Source organism: Molothrus aeneus, chromosome 25 (genome assembly GCF_037042795.1).
Source record: "Molothrus aeneus isolate 106 chromosome 25, BPBGC_Maene_1.0, whole genome shotgun sequence".
Lineage (NCBI taxonomy): Eukaryota > Metazoa > Chordata > Aves > Passeriformes > Icteridae > Molothrus > Molothrus aeneus.
This window is the reverse complement of record NC_089670.1, coordinates 5697278-5717177: the sequence shown is the minus strand read 5'-3', so window position 1 is coordinate 5717177 and position 19900 is coordinate 5697278. Positions and strand designations below refer to the sequence as shown.

Below are 19900 nucleotides of genomic sequence, written 5' to 3'. Positions count from 1 at the left end.
CTGGCCTCTGTCTGGTATCTTTGCTTCCTCCCCTTCTGCACACTCTTGTTTTGTGCTCCAAATCTGCAAAGAAGCTTTTCCACGTGAGCACACAAATGGTCACAGATCTTTGCACCTCAAGTAACACCTAGGTGACAAAGTGCCACCAGATTCCTGGAGATGTGCAGGCCGTCACTTCCTCCTGGAAGCTGGGGGAGCCCATTCCAGCTTGTCTCATCCTCCAAAGACGTGTCCTCTGAGGGAAGGTGAGCCCTGTTTTCCCATCCTCATCCCATTGCGGCAGCAGGACACCCCAACCTGGGATGGATGCCACAGGGAGCAGGGCAGGAGCAGGGGCACCCAGTGGGTCCCAGCAGCATCTTTTGCCTCTTGGCCTCGTCAGAGCAGCTGGGCACTGGTTCCCTGTGGGAGCCCTGTTTGAGCCCTGCCAGGACTCTTCTCCCCAGCCTTTGGGGTGGGCAGAGCTCCGGGACATACCCAACTTCGTTGAGGGTTGCCAGGGAAAGGCTGTTCCCAGCCGCCTGCGGAGCCCGGGGATGCCAAGCAGGGCCCTCACTGGCTCCAGAGCAACCAGCTGGGCACAGGAGCTGCAACAGGAGATCACCCTGCCTCTTCCCCCTGGCAGCAGAGGTTAAAAGAAATTATTTTTCCCACATTGGTCGGGTTTTAGGGGAGCAAATCCCAGCCCAGCTACATCTCTCCTGCCAGTTTCCTTGCTCCTCTGGCAGAGAGACACTTCACGGAAGGAGCACCAGAGCCAGCAGTTCACCCAGCAGGTTCTGCAAATCTGAGGGGCAGGAGGATTAGTAGCCCTTGTCATGGTAATCCCAGCAGGAAGTAGAGCAGCTCTTCACTTTATTACCACACAAAGCTTTCACTACAACTAAATCCACACTAAATACTTGTTTAAAATGCCACGATACACTGTTCCCATACTTGGCTTTAATATTAGTCACAGGAATAATGTATTTAAATTAGCTAAAATTGGAAAACTAAAGCCCCGAGGCCCTAAAAACACAGGCACAGCAACAATAAAAATTCCACAGACTGCCAATCTCCAAAACATCCCTCGGCAAATCTGAAAGTTATTACCTGATCTTCTATCACTGAAACAGATAATTTGTGGTCTAGGACTAGAACTGCTGTTACAGTATGAAAACACACAGGAACATCAGTTATCCTTCTTACCTTCTGTTCTCTCCTCTTAGCAGCTTCCCTGCTGTGGACAGTGTGTAGGGCAGGACAGGTCAGGCTGAGTAACTGCACAGGGAAGTTTGTCCAGTGGGAGTCAGGCAAGTGCCTCTTTTTCATCCATGGATCTCAGATCTACTGCAACAGAGGCTGGATAACTCCTGCCCTAAATATATCTGCCCCCCAGTAAGAGATATTTCCCCCACATTCATCTTTATCTTGGTAGAGAGCAGCAAATGGACCCTCCAGGCTCAGCAGAGCGAGTCCTGAGCTGGTGGAAGAAGGGAGCTGTCTCCTTTCAGTGTGTTCTCCTTACTTTCATCAAAGCAACCAAGGAAAATGAAGTGAAACATCACTGCTGGCCTGAGGTTTTCAGACCTGGAGCACAGCCCTGAAGCTGAAGGGGTTTTGTCTCAGAAGCCTCCTGCAGCTCTCAGCCCCCTCATAGTGGTGGGGCTCAGCTCTAGCCTTGATCAGCCAGTATCAACAATTTCCATCATATTAACTTGCCCTTTGTTTGTGCTCACCCACATCTGAGTTTCTCCCTGCCAGGACGCAGCAGTGCCCCCTGCAACCTACCACACCTCAGGAAACTGGGTTTAAAGAGTCTCTGCTATCCTTTACAACTTCTAAGCCACTTTTTGAGCTGTCAAAGAAAGCAGCTTAGCCACACATAGTGCTCAGGCACCTCAGATCTTTGTGATTTTTTTATTTTTTATTCAAGAATAAAAAAGAATGAGCTGCCAGTATATGAAACCTCCTCGCTGATGAATCCTGATTTAAGAGCAGTGGGAGAAGTTTCTGCTTGTCCAGGAATCAACTGCTGGTGATTTTAGGCTCTGCTGGAACAGCAAATCAAAGTTAGAGTCATTCCTAGCTAAACCTGTGAGTTAGTGGCTGTTCTCCAGGTCCAAATTTCAGGTAGTAATCCTGACTGGTGGAGCAAAGTGCAAAGGTGACAAGATGACAAAACAGCTGAAGGAGACAGGACAGTTCCAGTGTTGGCTCTCTGGTGTCCTCCACACCCAGACCTTGCAACAAGGTCCAACTTCTCCCTGGAAACGCAGCTGGTGTCTGGAGGTGTCTGTCAGGTGTCCAGCACCCCAGCTGGCTGCTTCAGCTCAGCATAACTCTTCTCCTCCACGTGGTCTGTCTGCTCCAGGAGCCACTGTCTCTCCTGGTCACTGACATCCAGCCTCAGCGTCACCTCCTGGAAAATGCTGTTCACAGCAACCTGCAGCACACACAGAGAAAGCAGCTCAACCCCAGCCACATGGCAAATGCTGCTCACATTCTCTGGGGAGATGGGCTGTTACTGCACCTCCTTAAAGTGAAGCTTTTTGAACATGCAGATACTGGCTTCATTTTCCTGACCAATCTTAGCCTCAAACTTGGTGATCCCCAGTTTTCTCACTCCTGCAGGAGAAATCAGAGAGAGAGGCACTTCTATTACATGCCACATCTGTAAAAGCACAGGACTCCTGTCCTGTGGGGCAGATGCATCCCTTGCTACCCTGCCTGTATCACTGGGAATTATGTGTTCCGAGACCTCAGCCCCCCACACTCCTGTTCCTGTGCACTGAGCCACCCTCACCATAGACCATCATCAGCAGAGTTGCCTCCTTGCCAAACCCTCTGCCACGGCAGCTGGGCTCTGAAAGAGACAGCACAGAGTCAGCATCCAGTTGGGCAAGACACACCAGCCACACCAGGCACTTCTCAGAAGAGGCTGTGACCTGGACACGCCATGGGCTGATCAGGGCTGAACAGCCATGGTAAAGCATGAGAATAAAAATCTGACGCAGGAACATCAACACCTCTCTGCAGCACGCAGCCACAGTGACAGAGCCCCAAGCTGTGAAGCAGAACTTGACCTGCAATCATGATTTCGATCTCGCCCACAGTCGGGTCCTCGGTGTTGGTGAGGAAGAGATTCACATCCCCAACCATGGAGTTCTCCTCCACCTGCCCAGGCCAGCGCTCTGAGTCCAGCACGATGAAGGTGCACTCTGGGGAAAACAAGAGTGTGGCAGCATCTTCAGAGTGTGCTGATAATTATTCATAAATGACCAAAGAATGAAATTAAAGGTGCGTAATGGACAGAGGAATAATAGTTTCCACATGTTAACAGCAAGGAAGGGTTAATAATTTGGCTTCCCACACCAGGTGTGCCTGTTCCCACCTGCAGAAAGGAAAGAAATATTTGGAAAAACCTTTTGTGAGGGTGACACAGACACCAAGACTAGAGACAGCCTGTGGAAGAAGTGTGAAAACTTTCTTCCCATGTCTGAGGTCTCCTTGCCTTGTCTTACTCAGCAGCAAGTTGGGGCAAAGAATTGTTTTGGTGCACAAGAGGCTGAGACTGAGTGATTCACCTGGTCCACATTATTGCCGCTTTGAGTAAGGTTTTTTTATGCCACCTAAGATAAATGCTCCAGACTGAGCCCTTTGCCAGCTTCAGTATTTTTCAGCTCACTAAATTTCTACCAGGCTTTTATGGGCAGTGATTCATTACCTGTAGGAGAGTCAAGGAACCAATTCAGTCAACACACCTCAACCAGGAGATCATAAAATCATACAATTTATCAAGGAGAAATACAACCTTTGTTGTATTTCCTTCTACCTTTTGTATATCCTTCTACCTTTTTGCAACAATCAGACCTGGGGAGTGTTGGCTGTGCAGGAGTGATGCTTAATGATTTTTAGCTCAGCACAAAATGCTGTGTGAAATGAATCACTACAGTCTCTGGAAAACTGCATAAAAAAGACACAAACAGCTCGAGGAAGTGGATATTCTCCACTTCCCTGAATATATACCAGCTGTAATGAGAAAACCTGTTCAAGCTACTGTTGTAGAAAGTGTCACATCCCCTCTGGCTTACGGGAACTCACTCACAGGGCACTCACAGCTCACTGAGAGTTCTTCCCAGAATGGAAAGGACCTGCTCACCACTCCCACCCTCCATCAGAAAGCATTCCAGATGCTCACTGTCAGCATCATCCCGCCAGCTGCGCTGCATTTCGTACTCCTGCTCCAGGCTCAGGGGCTCCGAGGCTGTCAGTCGCTGCAGCTCCTCCGACTGCATCCACTCGTGGTACCTGGCAATGGACCCAGCCCCACATCACTGCCCCAGCTGCAGCACCTCAGGAGGATCCCTCCCAGGACTCTAGGGGTCAGCCCATCACAAGCAGGTCTGGAAACACCAGCCCAGCTTTTGTGGCAACTTAAAATGTATCTACAAGCCTCTGTCCTTTATGGAACACAATGCCCTCTGGAAATTTAGGAAGTTTGCCTGTCCTGTGGCTTTGTCTGGAGTGCTCAATGCACACCTGATGTTTTGGAGTTCTGGTCCATTTCATCCTGAGCAACACTGACACAGCACCTCCTGGACACTGAGAAAACACTAATGCTGGTATCTTTGTGCTGATTTACTTTACAAATGGTTGGCATGCCTAATTCATCAACCATCCACCTGGCTTTACACGCTGAAGCTTTGCTCTTCCACCGTCACCAGGGAAAGGCCTGAATGAACGGAAGAACTGCCGTGTTCCTTCAGAGCCGGGGATCTCCCAGTGGCACAGATGCTCTCCCTGACAGCAGAGCTGGCACAGAGCTCAGCGGTGACAGGGATGGAGCTGCCATCCCAGGGCACTGAGGGCACCTCGCTGACTGACTCCCCGGGGAAGCGGGCCCTGCGGCTGGCAGCCACCTGTCCTGACCCCAGCACTGTCTGCAAAGGGAGAACTGGAATGGGACCCTGCAGGAGCGTCCGAGGAGGGCACGGGCACGTACCGGGGCACGTGTGCAGCGGTGTAGGGCACCAGCGTCACCTTCTTGCCCCGCAGCACCGTGTCCTGATTAATCTTCATGGCCTCTGCACTGAGGGGGAGACACCGCACTCCGCTCCGTGTCTCCGGCAAGGCCAAGGGATAGGGCAACGCGGCCTGGCGCCTTTCGCGAGCGAGAGGCGGCTCTCACAGTGCGGATCTCCCAGGTCTCACCAATACGGCCGCATTAACAGGGCCGAATCCCTGCTCCGACATCCCGACGGGGACCCGGGACCGATGGGAACCGGCACCGGGGAGCTCACGAGTGCCCGCCCTACGGCCTTCCACGCATGCGCACAGACCCGGGGCCGTCCTGCTACGACATGTGTGGCGTCATCGCTCGGCTCCGTGCGACCCCGCCCCTTTCGTGCCACGTCCCCGCCCCGCCTCTCCACGACTCCACCCCCAATCCCCCGCCCATGTTCCCGCGAGGCCCCGCCTCTCCCTCGGCCCCGCTCCTCCTGTGGCCTAATCATCGGTCGGTGTCTTCCCCCTGTCCCCGCCCCTGCCATCCCCGCCCCGCCCCTGCCTCTCCTGGACTCGCCCCTTCCTGATACGGCCGCGCCCCTTTCTGCCCCACTCAATTTCCGTGTCACGCCCCCTTCTAGGCCGCGCCCACTCGTGATCGCGCCCCTTGGGGCCCCGCCCCTTCCCCTCCCATGCCCCGTCCCTACCCTCACCCAATCATGATCGCCTCCTTCACCCCGCCCCGCGTCCCTGTCACGTGCGCGGAAGGTCCCCGCTCTCGGCCAGCGCGTGCGCCGTGAGTGCCCCCGCGCGGCCGGGGGCGGGGCCGCCGGCACGAGCTGCTGGCGCTGGTGAGGGGCTGGGGGTCCCGCGGGCCCCGGGCGGGACGCGGCCCTCACAGGAGCTTTGGAGCGGCCCTGTGTGGGGACAGCGTGGGACGAGGACTGGGAAGGGGCTGGACGGGCGGGGACAGGCCTGGGGAGGGTCCTGCTGTGGGGCGGGGTGTGCACCGTGAGCGGAGGGACCCCGGCCTGGGGAGACCGCCCTGGGGTGAGGAGGGCTGCCGGGGTTGTCGGCGCTCTGTGGGGCGAGGGGAGTTCCCCCGGAGAGGGCAGGGGGTGCGAGCAGTGTTCCGTCTGTGGTATAGGCCAGGGGAGGGCCGGAGGGCTCTGGTGCCCTCGGGGGGCTCTGGTGCCCTCGGGGCTCCTGGTGTCGGTTTCCCCCGCCTAGGCTGGGGACCTGCACAGGGACACGCTGGCCCCGGCCGCGTCCCGGAGCGTCCGTTGTCTTTCTGCTGGCTCTGTTTTTACCAAGCTTGGCTTCAGTGTTTTGAGTTTGTTGTAAAAGGTGGTGTTTGATCTCTCCTTCTGAGGCTGGTCCAGTTATGACCTCAGTGAGTTATGCTGCCTGATTCGTTCCTGGCATTCAGCGTAGGTGTACAAGCTTATAACTGGGTTTTGTAGTGGAGCTCAGCTTGTGCTGATGGTTTGTCCCAGCTGGTGTGGCTGAGTAGGAGCACATGTAGAAATGTGAAGCCCTTAATGCAATTATGGCTAATTATTGACACTGAAACCTTCCAGAAGGCTTCAGTTCCTCCATACACGTCTAGTTTTTTAGAGACAATGTAAAGCTTCCCAGATACTTCTGCTTTGGAAATGTTGGTGCATGAAAAGCATCTTGGTGTGTCTTTAATAGGTCAAATATTTTAATTTGTCTACTTATTTCTGTACTTGAATTTAGGAGGAGAGGCTTTAGGTTGGTTTTTTGATTTGTGGGAGGCACATGTTTGCAAGGAGTAGTTGCTGCATGAGAAGCAGCAGTTTGAGATCATCCTCAAGGTAGTAATTTTTCCTCTTGAGGTTTCAGTTGTCTGGAACAGCCCCTCTGGCTGTTTGGAGAAGATGAAGTTTGGTCATCACATGCTGTGAAAGGGCAGGGCCTTTTGGTTGCTTTTAAACCAGTTTAACAGGTATGAAAACTTCTCACAGAGTATTGAACCAAGTGGTGCTGCTGAGTGGGGTCTGTCTGAAGGGCAAGATCCTGCTGAAGTCTGTTCAAATACCAGAAAACTGATGTGCCAGAGCTAACTTGTGAGTTCTTCCTTTTTCCAGCAAAGATAACACAGTTTATGATGTTTCCCTAGGTTAAAGGTGACAGAAGTTGAAAACACCCTCCCCAAAACACCCTTCTGGCTTTGCTCTGGGGTTTCCCTCCCTCTCCAGGATGGCAGGTGGCATCACTGACACCGGAGAGCTTTACTCTCCTTATGTAAGTTCCACTGCTTGTGGGTTTGGTCACAAGTTTTTTTTCAAAATCCTCTTTCCTCAGCATTTTGCTTGCAAATCCTACTTCCTCATGGACATAACCTCAGCAATTCAAGAGATTATGGGGGTCAAAGGGTGGTTAAAGATGCTTAGTGTTTGTAGTTATATGGGGATTTTTTTACATCACAGATCATTTTTCATAAGGTAAAGGGATGATGTGTGCTTGAAGTATAGATCTAAAAGTGCTACAAAAAGCTTCATGTCCCATACCAGCTCTTCATCCTTCTGCCTACTTTCTTACATTTTGTTAATGTTTTCATCAACCCAAATTGTCTTTGGAATAGACAGGGGGGGACTTGGATATTGAAACTATGCCACTTTCTTCCCTTTTGTTGCTTTATGTAAACATTTTCCCCTGAATTTCTCAAAGTTTACTTAGCTGCAGCTGTTGCAGTAATTTGTTTTATACCACTTCAGTGGAAGTGAGTAATTTAGAGGTTTCTTCCCTGTAATGTGGTGTCCTGTGCAACTGCAGAGCCAATTACTGCTTTCCTATATTACTGGAAATACTGGTTTTCATAGCCACAAGTCTTCACAAAATGTCAGCTTTTAAAAACACCACTTTGTAAACACTTTTTTCTTTTTAAGTCAACTCAATAAATTTAGAACCGGCCCTGAAATCTGTGTTGGATTTTAAATGCTTTAAAACTTTCATCTCCCTGTTAATGATTAAGTATAGGAGAAGTGGATATTAGGCTGCAGAAATAGGTCACAACTGAGAAAATGGAGAAGACAGTAACTGGGATGTCTGGACCCTCAAGGATTAGTGTCACCTGCTCTTACATTGTTATGCTGGTGCTGCATGAGTTTCCTAGAGCAATCTCAAAGGCTGAGCCTCTCCTCTTTCCCTGAAGATGTCTAACCTGGCTGAACATTCCAGGCACCATTCTCATTTCTGCTTGACCGAAGGAAAATCATGGTTCTGGGATGTTCAACAAAAGATGAATTTGCTGTGCTTATGCCAGTGAAGTTCTCTCAGTGTCACTGGGGAATTGTTCTCCTGATGTTAATTGCTCCACACCCAGAAAAGTCTGCTCATACACAGCTCTTTACTGGTATTTCTCTGGAGGGACTCTGACCTATATTAAAAAAAGACCCCACTAAAGCACAACAACTTTGGCAGTTTTTGATCTTTAAATGAGCTAAATTCTTAGCCTGGAGGGGTCTTGTCCCCTTGCAGAGTTCTCTTTTGTCTCTGGACACTGAAAAAGCTCATTGCCAGAGAAGATAAAATTCTTTCACTTCAGGAAGTAAAATCCCTTCTTCACAATATGCTCAGCTTCTTACTGGTAAAATAGCAAGCAGGCTTTGAATTAGAATTCTTTTTTGATATTTCTTGCTTGACTGAGAATAAAAGGTCCTGAAAGGTACATAGCCATAACTGCTTGTGTTTGGGTCAGAAAAAAAGGAGAGACCCCAACCCACTGCACAGACCTTCTGGTAGAAGGCAGTGATTTGAAAACAAACAAATCTCATGGACTTTATAACTTTACAAGGTAGAGAGAAAAAAATAATTTAAAATAATTAGAAAAATGCAGGGGAATAGCTGTTTTTCCAGAAATGTGCTGACACCTACATTGTTTTTTTTGGATTTCAGTCCCTTCCTCCAGGTATTTCTCACCTGGACTTGTTCCCACCCTGCTGGCTCAGGGATTGCCCTCTCCATTTACATCAGGGTGTATGTGGGGTGTTTTGGATGATTCCTGGCACACTCTGATGCTGGATCATGTGGCTGGTTGCAGGTTGGCCTGGTGTACATGTTCAACCTCATTGTTGGAACAGGAGCCCTGACCATGCCCAAGGCCTTTGCCACGGCAGGGTGGCTCATCAGCCTTGTCCTCCTGATGTTCCTGGGATTTATGAGGTAGGATGTGTGTTTGTGTGTGTGTGTGTGTGTATGTCTGTGTCTGTGTGTGTCTTTAGGGGATTGGGAGGTTCAGCTGGATGAGGACAGTGCAAAGACTTTTGCTGTTTTTCTGTGTGCTCTGTCCCTCTGCTCCTTGAGTGTTGGTTTCTGCAGTGGTGTTGTCTGATTTGGAAGGATGCACTTCCTGACTCTCTGGTACATCCCATTTCCTGACTGATGGGAAGGACTTTTCCTCCAGTCCAGAGTCTTCTGGGACCTTTATCCCCACTACCTTTTTGACACTGTCCTCACTGTGGATACATTCCATGCTCACTTCTGTCACAGATCAGTTCCCCAAACACCAACCAGGTGGCAGGTGGCACTGGGTCAAGTCTTTGCTTTGTGACTTGCAGATGTGTAAGCTTTCTCTTGGCTTCTGACAATGCTCTCACAGCTGAAAGAGTGTCAGGAACACAAATTCCTGTATAGCCAGGCCTGTCTTAGCTCCTCCAGACCTTTGCTGCTCAAGACTCTGGAGATGGTCTCCTGTTTGTCACGCTGGTTCACTGTGAGCCCCTGCCCAGGTACCTCCCTGCTGGAGCAGCAGGTGGAGCTGAAGGCTGTGGTTACAGCACTGATTTCTGAAGAGTTACTGCTCCAATTGCCATCTTCTTGATTGGCTTCAAAATAAAATAAAGCAAAATTCCCTCCTGCCATTTGTGCAAATGGACTTTTGAAGTGCCAGCCTTTTCAGTAAGCAGTTCTGCCAGCCTGAATGTGCCTTTGATTTGGAGGCAGAGCTTTTGGGATCTGTTCTGTGCTGCTGTGCAGGGAGACTGAATGGTCAAATGTTTGTGACTGCCCCACCTCAAAGCTGGGTGCTGCAAAGGCTTGGTAAAATTATATCTGTGGGGTTACCAGTAACTGTGAGCTTTAGGAGCAATTCCTTTTAGCTACACTAGTTTAAAAGCATAAATTCAGCATATGGAATTCAGCACCAGCAGACAATCCTTCAAGGTCAGCAGGAGAGCACAAACCTCCAAATCTGTGTACCAGAACTGCAGTGGATTAAACTCAGAAGACACAGCTCAAAGTGCTGCATGCCTTGGGAGCTCTGTTGCTTTTGTTCTGGTACTTGTGACTTCCTCATGCCCACTGGGCACCTTTGGTGCAGGAAAAGCCTGGGCAAAAATTGCTACACAGGGCTCAGCACTTCCTTTTATTCTTGCAAAACTCATCTCTTACTTGAACTCAATAGGCAAGTCCAGTTCCTGAAGCAGTGAGAAACCACTTTAAAGCCTTAAATAAGATTGATTTGAGGGGGGTTTTAAAATTTATTGATTAATATTACAGGACTGGTTTTAGCTGAGATAATGATATTCATTCCATCAGTGGCTCTCCCTGTCTCCCTGGACAGCTTTTCCACTGGCCTCCAGCATTTGCCTGCATGTGCAGTGTGCTTTTTCTTGTGTTGCTGCTTTGCTTCTGATGCCATTTGTGTAAGATTCTTTAAGGGACCAGAGTATCTTTGCCATGAACTTCAGAGAAGAACTGGGTTTGACCTAGGTTCTAAAAAGAGAAAGGAAACTTGCTTTCTAAGATCAAAGTTCTCTTGCTGTCTTCAACCCACAGGAACACCAGGAATGTGCCTTCCAAATATCTAAAGTGTCTTATTATATCTGAAGGTGTGTTATATTTTACTGCATATTGTGCTCTGCTTGAACACCTGAATCTCAAGAGCAGAAGGAAGCAATAAACTGAGATGAAACACTATCAAAACAGGGTTTGGGGAGCTGGCAAAAGGATTGTTTTGGTTTGTTTGTTTTCTCCTACAAATAGATGGGAATTATTCTCCATCTCTGTTCAGTGACAGTTCTTGACTATTACTGATGATATCAATTGAATTCTTCTCTCTGTAGCTATATGACTACAACCTTTGTGGTGGAAGCCATGGCTGCTGCAAATGCCCAGCTGAGATGGAAGAGAATGGAAAAACGCAAGGTTTGTGTGGAGTTTAATTCTCCTTTTCCTCCTGTTGTTTTATCACGTAGGATTTTTCTGGCATTCCCTTGCATCTTTGCCTTGTCTTGTTACTAACTCTAAGGAAATAAATTTCTACTGTATTTAACTTTGCCATATAAAATATAGCTGTTAGTTCCCTGTGGGGTTGCTCATTAAAGACAGGCTTTTCTGTTCCTGCTTTGAAAAATCTCTTGTGCTGTTCACATTTCTTACTGATCACGCTCTCCTTGCCCAGAAGCGCTGCTCAGTGAATGTGGAGAGGTGGCAGCCAATATATTGGTGCCATTTGGAGTGTGCTGAGGACTATAAATCCTTGCTGATCTCAGGTCATTTAACTGGGACAGGCTGGGATGTCCTTGCTGTTACTTGGGCAGTATCCCAGGTTGTGGGCAGTTCTGAATTATGTCCTTGCTGTGAAACTTACTTGTGGCTTTACTGGATCAGAGGGAGGCATAGTTGTTTGCACTGATTTAGACCCCTGGCTTGGTGTTAGTGGGATGGAGTTAGGAACTAGATCTGCTTGTGCTAGCTAAATATACTTGGATTATTTTTTTTCTCCCAGTTCTGCAACACTGCAGATCTTCCTGAAGTTTCCAACTTCCTTGTGCCACTTATCACTACATGAGCTGGGCAGTGTTGCTGTGTGTGTGATCTGGGGCTGGTACATGTCACTCACTTCAGCCTGCTCTGCTAGTGTCCTCTTCTGCCCTCCACAGCATCCTCTGGGTTCCCTGGTATTGCCTTTGCTTGCATGTCCTCCCTTCCTGTTTGGGACCTTCTTTTGAGTGTCTGGAAGTAACCATGACATGGGGTGGCACAGCCTGTACTGTGGGTAGCAGATATCTCAGCAGTGATCTTTTCATCCAGGAGGATGATGAAGATGAAGATTCTTCCTCTGGAGTGTCTGACAGTGATGTTCTCCTCCAAGATGGCTATGAGCGAGCAGAGACACGGCCTATCCTGTCAGTTCGTGAGTACCGAGTTCATGCTTGCACTGGTATGAGGCCTCTTCTCTGCAGACAGTGTTCCAGTGGACTCCTCTGTCCGTTTCACCCTTACTTCCACATGCTCTCATCCCAAAGTCCTCAGCACCTGTAAGATAAGACTCATTGAGAATTCAGTTTGCCTTCTGCAGCCTGATAGAGATCTTTTCCCTCTACGTCAATAAGATGAGAACATCTTATTTTCCAAATACCCTAGACTAGCTTCGGCAGAGTAATTGGCCCAGTGACTCTGCAGCTGTGGAGTTGTACATACTGTCCTTCAAACTGCTGCTAGAGGTTCCCAAGTATCCAGGTAACCTGGCCTTAGGGCTTATTGGAGGGACTGGTTGAAACACTTCTTGCTTTTTAACTTGCAGAGAGACGTGGCTCAGCCAATATCTTTGAAATCACTGAGAGGGTGGAAATGGGCCAGATGGCTTCCATGTTCTTCAATAAAGGTAAGTGATTAACATTTTCAAAAATCCCTTTGGGTCCTCCTGCATGTTGTGTGTATAGCTGTTCTGTAAGTTTGCATGCTTCTCAGTGTGGGTTTGCATCTTAAGTTTGTGATAATTCCACCTAGATGTGCTGTTCCTTCTCACTGTGGACTATATTCATCCTCCTGTGTGGTGTTTCCAAAAGGTATTTATGGGCCAGGTGGGCCAGAACCTGCTGTGTTGGGCATGGAACCAGCAAAACATGCAGGTTATGGGAGCAGCCTTGATAAAGGCAAGTGCCTTTTCTGACTGCAGTTCACCTACCTCTGAACTGCATGTGTCCTCTGTGATCTCCACTTTCTGAAGCTGTAGAGCCCAGCTGTAGTGTTTTCCAGTTGCATTTTGGTTGTAGCATTTGCGAATAAAGCATTCAGGCTTCTCTGAGCCTTGTAGATAGCAGTCTGAAAGAGAGAGACTTCTGATAGGAGCTTCTAGGAATTGTCTGCATCTGGGGAATTATCAAGAGAGCTGGGACACAAACTGCTGAAGAGGTCCCTGCTGAGGATGTGATAGGCAGCTGCCTTGTCTTCTTGCTTTTAAATGTCTTTTGTATGCCAGGGAACAGTCTTGTAACCCTGCTCTAATAAAGCCCCATCCATTGCTGCATGTGATAGAAATGCAAACCACAGTGATGAAGATTCTGAAACCTGGAAAGCAGGACAATGAAATGCTGTGCAGAGCCAGAATATCATCAGACACCATGGCTGTGCAGTTTTGAGCCTGTCAGGCCCCATTTTTTGTGGAAAGTGATGTTTTCCCTTGTCGCTGGCTTGCAAAGAGGTAATGGAAGGCTGGGTTTTTTCCACTACATTACATCGGTGTTGTACCAGTGTAAAGCTGTTGCCTCTGAAGGACAGCTGGGCTTAAGGAGCGAGTATTCTTTGAACTTTATTTTTTGCTTTTAAAGTTAATTGAAAAAACTTTTAAATTTTCCTGCATGCCTCTTCTGGGATTTTGTAGATTTGAATCACTTAGGACTATCAAAATAATCCACCTTGGACTAGGCTGCCACATTTTTAGTCAGAGAAGTGATGTGTGTCAGAAACATCTTGTTCCTGGTCTTGCCTGTACCACTGAGTTGTTATGACCTGAGGCAAATTTTCTTGCTTGTTTGCTTTGCTGTGTGTAAAATATGGTGAACACATCCCTGTCTCCTGATGCTCATCTGAGTAATATTTGAGAAGTGCTTTGAGAGCAATCATGTAACAGGGTTTAGCTGTATTGCTGAGGATTGGGCTATGGAGGATGGGCATCACAGGAGTCAGAGCATTCTCATCAAGTTTCAGGAGGCCCCTTCTCTGCAAGTGCTTCATAGGGGAGCTGGAAAGGACCCCCACGAGCCAGGCAGGTTCTGGGCCTCTCTGGTGTTCAGCCAGTAGAGGGTGCTGGGAATATGTGTCCTCTCTCCATCAGCACTGATGTAGCTTCCAAGCAAAGTGAAATAAACTGCTTAGTACTCTTAAATCTTAATCCCTCTTCTTAATGTTGCTTTAGCCAGAGTTATCTGATTTCTGTGTTAGGGATCCTCCCCAGGGTCTGCTCAGCCCATCACAAGGGGATGAATCCATCTGCAGGAAGGTGGCTGGAACAGCTGCAGGCCATGGCCTGACCCTACTTGTGACTTCCAGAGGGGGTGAGGTACCCAGAGCAAAGGACCTGGGGCAGGTGTAATTCATTTGCTGCTTTCCCTGTGTCAGAGCTCAGCAGTGAGGCTCCATCCCTGTCACTGATTCAGAGACACCCCAGTGGCTGCAGAGACAGACAGGTGAAAGATTTCCCTCTGCAGGTCCCTGCTGAGGTGCTCCCTCCCCACAGCTGCACAGAAAGGCCTTCAGCAACGGCAGCTGCTCAGTGACCACTTAGTGCTGTGAAACTGGGCCACACTGGGGAATTCCCAGCTCCAAGCACCAGCCTGTGAGGTTTCACAGCTGGCAAATGTCTGGGTGTTTACTGATGATATATAATGTATGGATCCAAACCCAAGGTGATGGAGGGCTTTACAGCCTCCAGAGGGAAGGCTGATGAAAGCTGTGCAGTAGACCTCAAAACCCCTGATTTCTAGTGACTTCTCTGCTCCTTTCCCTTGACTGATTTTTATTTTCAACAATCTGACAGGAGTTGAATCTGCAGTCCTAAGAGGTAAGCTGGGGATAAATCTCAATTTCAGATTGTCTGCTTTCTTAAAGGGAGCTGACTTAGGTTTAGGCTGTGAAGAGACTGTGTGCTCTTTTGAAAGATCTGGCTCTGAAAAACTACTTTTTTTCTTGATTTGATTTTTTTATTTTTTAATGTTGGGTGCTTTCTTCTGGAACTGAGCAGTCATTTATTGCAGTAATAGATTCTAGGCACATCTATCACGCTATTTCCTCACAGGAAGTAATTGCTTTTTTTTCACCTCGTTTTGTGCCAAGTAATGAAAGTATTGATCAGGGAGGGTCAGCAGCAGTTTATAAAACAACTGATGTTAAAGTCTTCCTGTCTTGGAGAGGAGTGTCACCTGTGCTTCCTGCAGATAGAGAGGTCTGCATTGGATGGGGGTGCTGCTGGGTACTGGCTGGTGTTGCTGAGGCTTAGCTGGTCATGTCAGCTTTATTTTGTGGGGGGGAGGCAGCTGAGTCCTGACACCAGTCGCAGATCCCAAAACAGAATGTCTATCTGAGTCTGTGTAGTCCTCAGCTTTGTGTCTCTGCTGCTTCTGTCCTATATTAGATATTTTTTAAAACCTTCAACCCCTCTTAATGGGAAATTGGAAAAGACTGGTTGGTAGTTTGTTGCTGTCTCCAGAACAATGCAGAGACTCCCTAACTGTGAAGACATCTTTCACAGAGCAAGAAAACAATGGGAGAACTATATAGAATGATCTGACAGTTTCTGTAGCAAGTCCATTTGTCTCCAGGAACAACTCTAGAGCACTCATTTAGAGTGCTACTGTACAGAAGCAGGGCAGCTGATACAGCCCCTTTCATGCTAAGCAGGCTCAGCATATGGAATAATTTATTTAAACAAAGGAGAATGCCTAATAATGTTTCCTGACATCCAGAGACCAGGGGTAGTATGATGGCAAAACATGGCAAAGCTTTGGGGCACCCAAGCACTGTAGGAATGAGTCTTCAGTCCTGCAGTAGTGTTGTTCTTGTTTGATAGTTGTCACAGCTGTGAGTGTGAGGTTTGCTCAAGCTGCACTGGGATTAAGCATCAGGTGGCATCACAACTTGAAACTATGGGCAGGTTTCTTGAGCTGTTTTCCTTCAATGTCAACTTCCTAAATTAAATAAATTTGAGGCTTTTATTCTGTAACTCATCTGACTCTGAAATAAAATATCTTCCTGCTTGTTGGTGAGATTTGTACAGACTTGCTTGCAAAAAGAGAAACCTGGAATCTCATCAAGGATTTCTTTATCCCTTTAGATTTTAGCTCTTCACAGTGGTGTCTTCTTGTGCCTCAGTAAGACTGTTCTGTGCACCCAGTTAATTTGTGTAAGATTTTCTTTTAATCTCATTGGTGAACGCAGGGCAAGCTTTAAATTAAAAATAACCTTTAAAAAAGCAGAAAAAAATTATCACAAAAAATGAGTAGGGGCAGGAACAGTGTAAGTGGGATACAGAAACAGTTTTAAAGCTTTGCAGGATTGTACCTTGGCTCAAGTTGCCAGTGGTAGGGAATCTCCCAAAGCAGCCCCATTTCAGCCCATTGGAATCTGAGCTCTGAAGGGCTAGATCCCAACAAGTCCATATTGTGAAGATCCTGCAGGTTTGCAGTCAGAGGATTTGGAATCAGCAGAGCCTAGAAACATTCTCTCTGCATTTCACTTTGTCAGGCTGTGCTCACACTGAGTCTGAGAGCATCACCCGGATGTTTGTCTGTGGCTGTTCAGAGCTGACAGCTGTGTCTGGCAGGTGACTTATGTGAGACCTGTTGGTCTTGACTGCAGGATGGGCTTGAACTAGAGGGTTTATTTAGTGTCAGTACCAGCTATTGAAGGTGGCAGAGTGGAGCTCTGAGACCCCTCATGCCCCATCAGTTCCTCTTCCCTGGTAAGTTCCCTGAGCTTGGGTAGTTTGCTGCAGAAACTATGGAGGCAAATGGTGATTTAAGATCTTGAAATTTTTGTATATTTGAAGTGCAGAGAACAAGAGTCTCTGTGTACTCTGCTGAATCTGGACAATATTTTCTTTTTCTGCAGTGGGTGTCAACCTCTTCTATTTCTGTATAATTATCTACCTCTATGGAGATCTGGCAATCTATGCAGCAGCGGTGCCAGTCTCCCTAATGCAGGTGACCTGGTAAGTGTGCTTACTCCTGAGGGGCTGTGTGCTGCCAGGGGACAGGGCAGGCTTAGGGTTTGATGGGGTGAGAAGTCTGACTAGGATCAGCTGTACTTTCCAGAGCATGGGGTGGAGAAATGACTCAAGGACAGCTCATCTCTTGTGGGTGGGTGGTGAAGTTGTTTTGTATTCCCCACCTGTGTGCCTGCTGCCTGACTGCAAAGTAGCTGACCTGATTCCAGACAAGGGCTCAGGTGTGCAGAATTTCCAGCTTCAGCACTTGCAGACATGAGACTTGTTGCTCCATAATTTGATTGCAATACTCTGCAATATGTTGCCTTGTCTCTCCCTTTGGGTAAGAGTTGAGGGGTGTGATGCTTACTAAGCCTGAGGCCAGTGAATGGTGATGGTACATGGACTTGGCTCTAGACTGGGAGTGGTGCCTTTCTCAGAGAAACAGATAATAAAATAGATTGGTTTGATCAAATCTGGTCTGGATTTTTACTTCAGTCTTGAAAATGGAAAACCTCAGTGATCCATAAAAGATCTAAGCTCACCAGCTTGATGATTAAATGGCAAAACTTGCAAATAACTGCAGGCAATCCAAGAATTTGCCTTTAAACCTCTGGTACTCAGCAACTTGCTGTGTTACACTGTCCAGAAAATGTAAGGAAGTGAGTGTGACCAGGGACAGAGAGGAGGACTGGCCTCCTCTCATTCTTCTTTCTTGCAGGAGAGGGGAAGACATCTGCTAGGAGTTAATTATTCTCTTTTGTTTCTCCCTCCTTTCCCAGCAGTGTCACTGGCAACCATTCTTGCAGTGTTGGAGACAGCACAAAGTACAACGACACGGACAAGTGCTGGGGGCCAATTCGAAGGATTGATGCTTACAGGCTGTATCTGGTGAGCTTCTGGAATTGGGATGACCACTGTTGCCGTTTAAACTCTGCTTCTAGTGCACAGGGAGGTTTTTTTCTTGTAGAAATAATGTAGTTCAAGTGAACAACAGAATATTAAAATTTTGGTTCAGTCTGACTTTTTTGCCAAAATACCCTCTCCCTATTCTTGGTGACATGGCTGTGTTTGAACTTGTTGGCCATCAGAATGGTTCTTATGGTTTTGAGTTTGAGTCCTGTCCATCTTGGTGTGTAGTTTTATATTGCTTAAGCAGGCGAGATATTTTTGCCAAAGGCTGGGTTTTTCTTCACTGGTTTTTTCAGTGGCTGGCTAATTAATATTTGCTTGGGGGTAATTGTTGTCAAGATACTGAAGTATATTAAACTCACTTGAGTGCTTTAGAAGGAACGGACTCACAAGGATCATTGAGTCCATCCTTTATGTGAATAAAATTGTTAGTGCTACAGGAGAATCTGCTACTTGAAAGATGATGGAAACAACCAGCTTAGACAACATCCAGTGGTATACGCTGCCTTAGTAATAGCTTTGTCTAGTTCAGGATTGTCTATTGCATCTAATGCTGTGCTGGGGTTCTACTCTGACCCCAGGGCTTTTCCCAGAGGATGATGAACATGGCTTCTTTAGAGCCTGGGGAGTGCTGAGCGCTCGTATTTGGAGACAGATGTTGGTAGGGGAAAATGGGAGGAGGGAAGGATGCTAGTGCTGCACAGTGTGGCTTCTGTTAAGGGTCTCAGTGAGAATTTTAAGTAAAAGGAATGAAGGTGGCTATGTGTGTGCAGAAAAATCCAGAGGTAATTTTGGAGTCAGTACATTTTGGAGATGCAGTGGATCACATCCAGTGTCACTGCAAAAGTAAGAGCTGGGCCTCAGAAATATTAGTGAGTGTCAAAGACTAGTTAATTATTTAAGAGAAATATTATTGCTTTATTAAATTCTGTCTTGGTCTGTTTCTTTAAAACTTCTAGAAGATTGAAGATTTCCTTCCTGAATTTCAATAACTCTCCCTGACCCAGCAGAAGGAGCTAGTCAGAAAAGGCAGACATGCATTAATTACTGCCTGTGTCTCTCAGATATTGTGTCTATAATTCATGAAGATAATTGTTGTTAGGACTTGCAAAATTAAAAAAAATTAAGACTCTGTAAGCATTAGACTTGAAGTCTGTGTACATAACTCTCAGAGGAGCTTTTCCCTCTGCTTGTCTTGTGGATTTGGAGAACAAATATCTGCAAAGTCTTTGCTACTGGTTAATCCTTTTCTGCTCAGTAACTGGGATGAGGCTTCAGTGTTGTTCTCTATGCCCTCTTAGGTGGAGGGTGGGATTGTTTGTGGGAGAACAGACCAGTTTGTAGTGGGTTACTGGTGGGGGTCAATTCTCACAATCACTATTTTCAGGATACTTCTGGGTGTCAGCCTTATCTCTAAGTTCTGCTGTTCTGTTAAAAGTCTCTAATGCTTCTTACTGAGTGAAGATGGGAGTAAAATGGAACGTGTTCTGCCTCCAGCTCTTCTGGTCCCACTCCCTGTTTGACCTGTGTTATTTCATTCTCCAGAAAACAGAGAGGATGGTGACCTCTTTAGAGAGGGATGAGATGTAATAATTTATAAAACACTCAGATCACAGTACTGACCCTGGCTTTGAGTTTGGGCTGCCTCCAAAGTGGCTATGCTGGTTAATATTTTCCCTCTGTCCTGTTTGTAGTGGGGACAGCTAGTGACCAGTTGAGCTCTTAAACTTTCTGAGAGAAACCTGGGGAGGGGAAGGCAGGGCAAGGAAGTCATTTGACTTCAAGCAAAAAAAATTAGTAGTAAAGCATTGTAATTATCTCTACACATTTTGTCCAAGCTTCTTGTGTATAGAAGTAGAGTTTTGAACATGCCAGAAAAGCTGAGACCTGCCTGTCTGAATGGGAAAATGCAACATGAAAGTGAGGAGAGGAGAGATGCATCAAGAGCACAGCTTCTCTTGGTCCTGGGAGATCATACCCATAGAGAACTATTCTCTTTTCTTAACTTTCTATTTTGAATTCTTGCCTGATGGAATAATTCAGGTTCCATGT

At 47.3% G+C, this 19900-nt stretch overlaps 2 protein-coding genes across 5 annotated transcripts in view; one reads left to right on the top strand and one right to left on the bottom strand.

Moving 5' to 3' along the window:
* Positions 1-1887: 1887 nt before the first annotated feature.
* Positions 1888-5311, bottom strand: NAT9 (N-acetyltransferase 9 (putative)). The gene is made up of 6 exons (XM_066565578.1): positions 4985-5311; positions 4181-4290; positions 3066-3200; positions 2786-2845; positions 2513-2607; positions 1888-2425 (listed from the first exon to the last, which is right to left on the bottom strand). The coding sequence occupies exons 1-6, from the start codon at positions 5059-5061 to the stop codon at positions 2279-2281; spliced, it is 624 nt and encodes a 207-aa protein (XP_066421675.1). The 5' UTR covers positions 5062-5311; the 3' UTR covers positions 1888-2278.
* Positions 5312-5747: 436 nt separating this feature from the next.
* TMEM104 (transmembrane protein 104) overlaps positions 5748-19900 on the top strand; it is a 44051-nt gene continuing 29898 nt past the window's right edge. For 2 of the 4 annotated variants that reach the window (XM_066565766.1, XM_066565769.1), the window contains exons 1-8: positions 5748-5837; positions 7130-7254; positions 9053-9174; positions 11076-11157; positions 12046-12148; positions 12539-12619; positions 16843-16942; positions 17722-17827. In XM_066565766.1, the coding sequence (XP_066421863.1) occupies positions 7210-7254; positions 9053-9174; positions 11076-11157; positions 12046-12148; positions 12539-12619; positions 16843-16942; positions 17722-17827 (639 nt within the window). In that variant the 5' untranslated portion in view covers positions 5748-5837; positions 7130-7209. Of the gene's footprint in view, positions 5838-7129; positions 7255-9052; positions 9175-11075; positions 11158-12045; positions 12149-12538; positions 12620-16842; positions 16943-17718; positions 17828-19900 lie in introns of all 4 variants that reach the window. The other 2 variants (XM_066565765.1, XM_066565768.1) reach the window with 1 other exon arrangement.

Excerpts from the sequence above, each read along its gene's own strand:
- NAT9 (XM_066565578.1), bottom strand. The coding sequence starts at position 5,061 with ATGAAGATTAATCAGGACACGGTGCTGCGGGGCAAGAAGGTGACGCTG. Across the intron at positions 3,201-4,180 it reads CTGGCGGGATGATGCTGACA|AGTGCACCTTCATCGTGCTG; the intron begins GTGAGCATCTGG and ends TGTTTTCCCCAG. Across the intron at positions 2,846-3,065 it reads GATCGAAATCATGATTGCAG|AGCCCAGCTGCCGTGGCAGA; the intron begins GTCAAGTTCTGC and ends TGTCTCTTTCAG.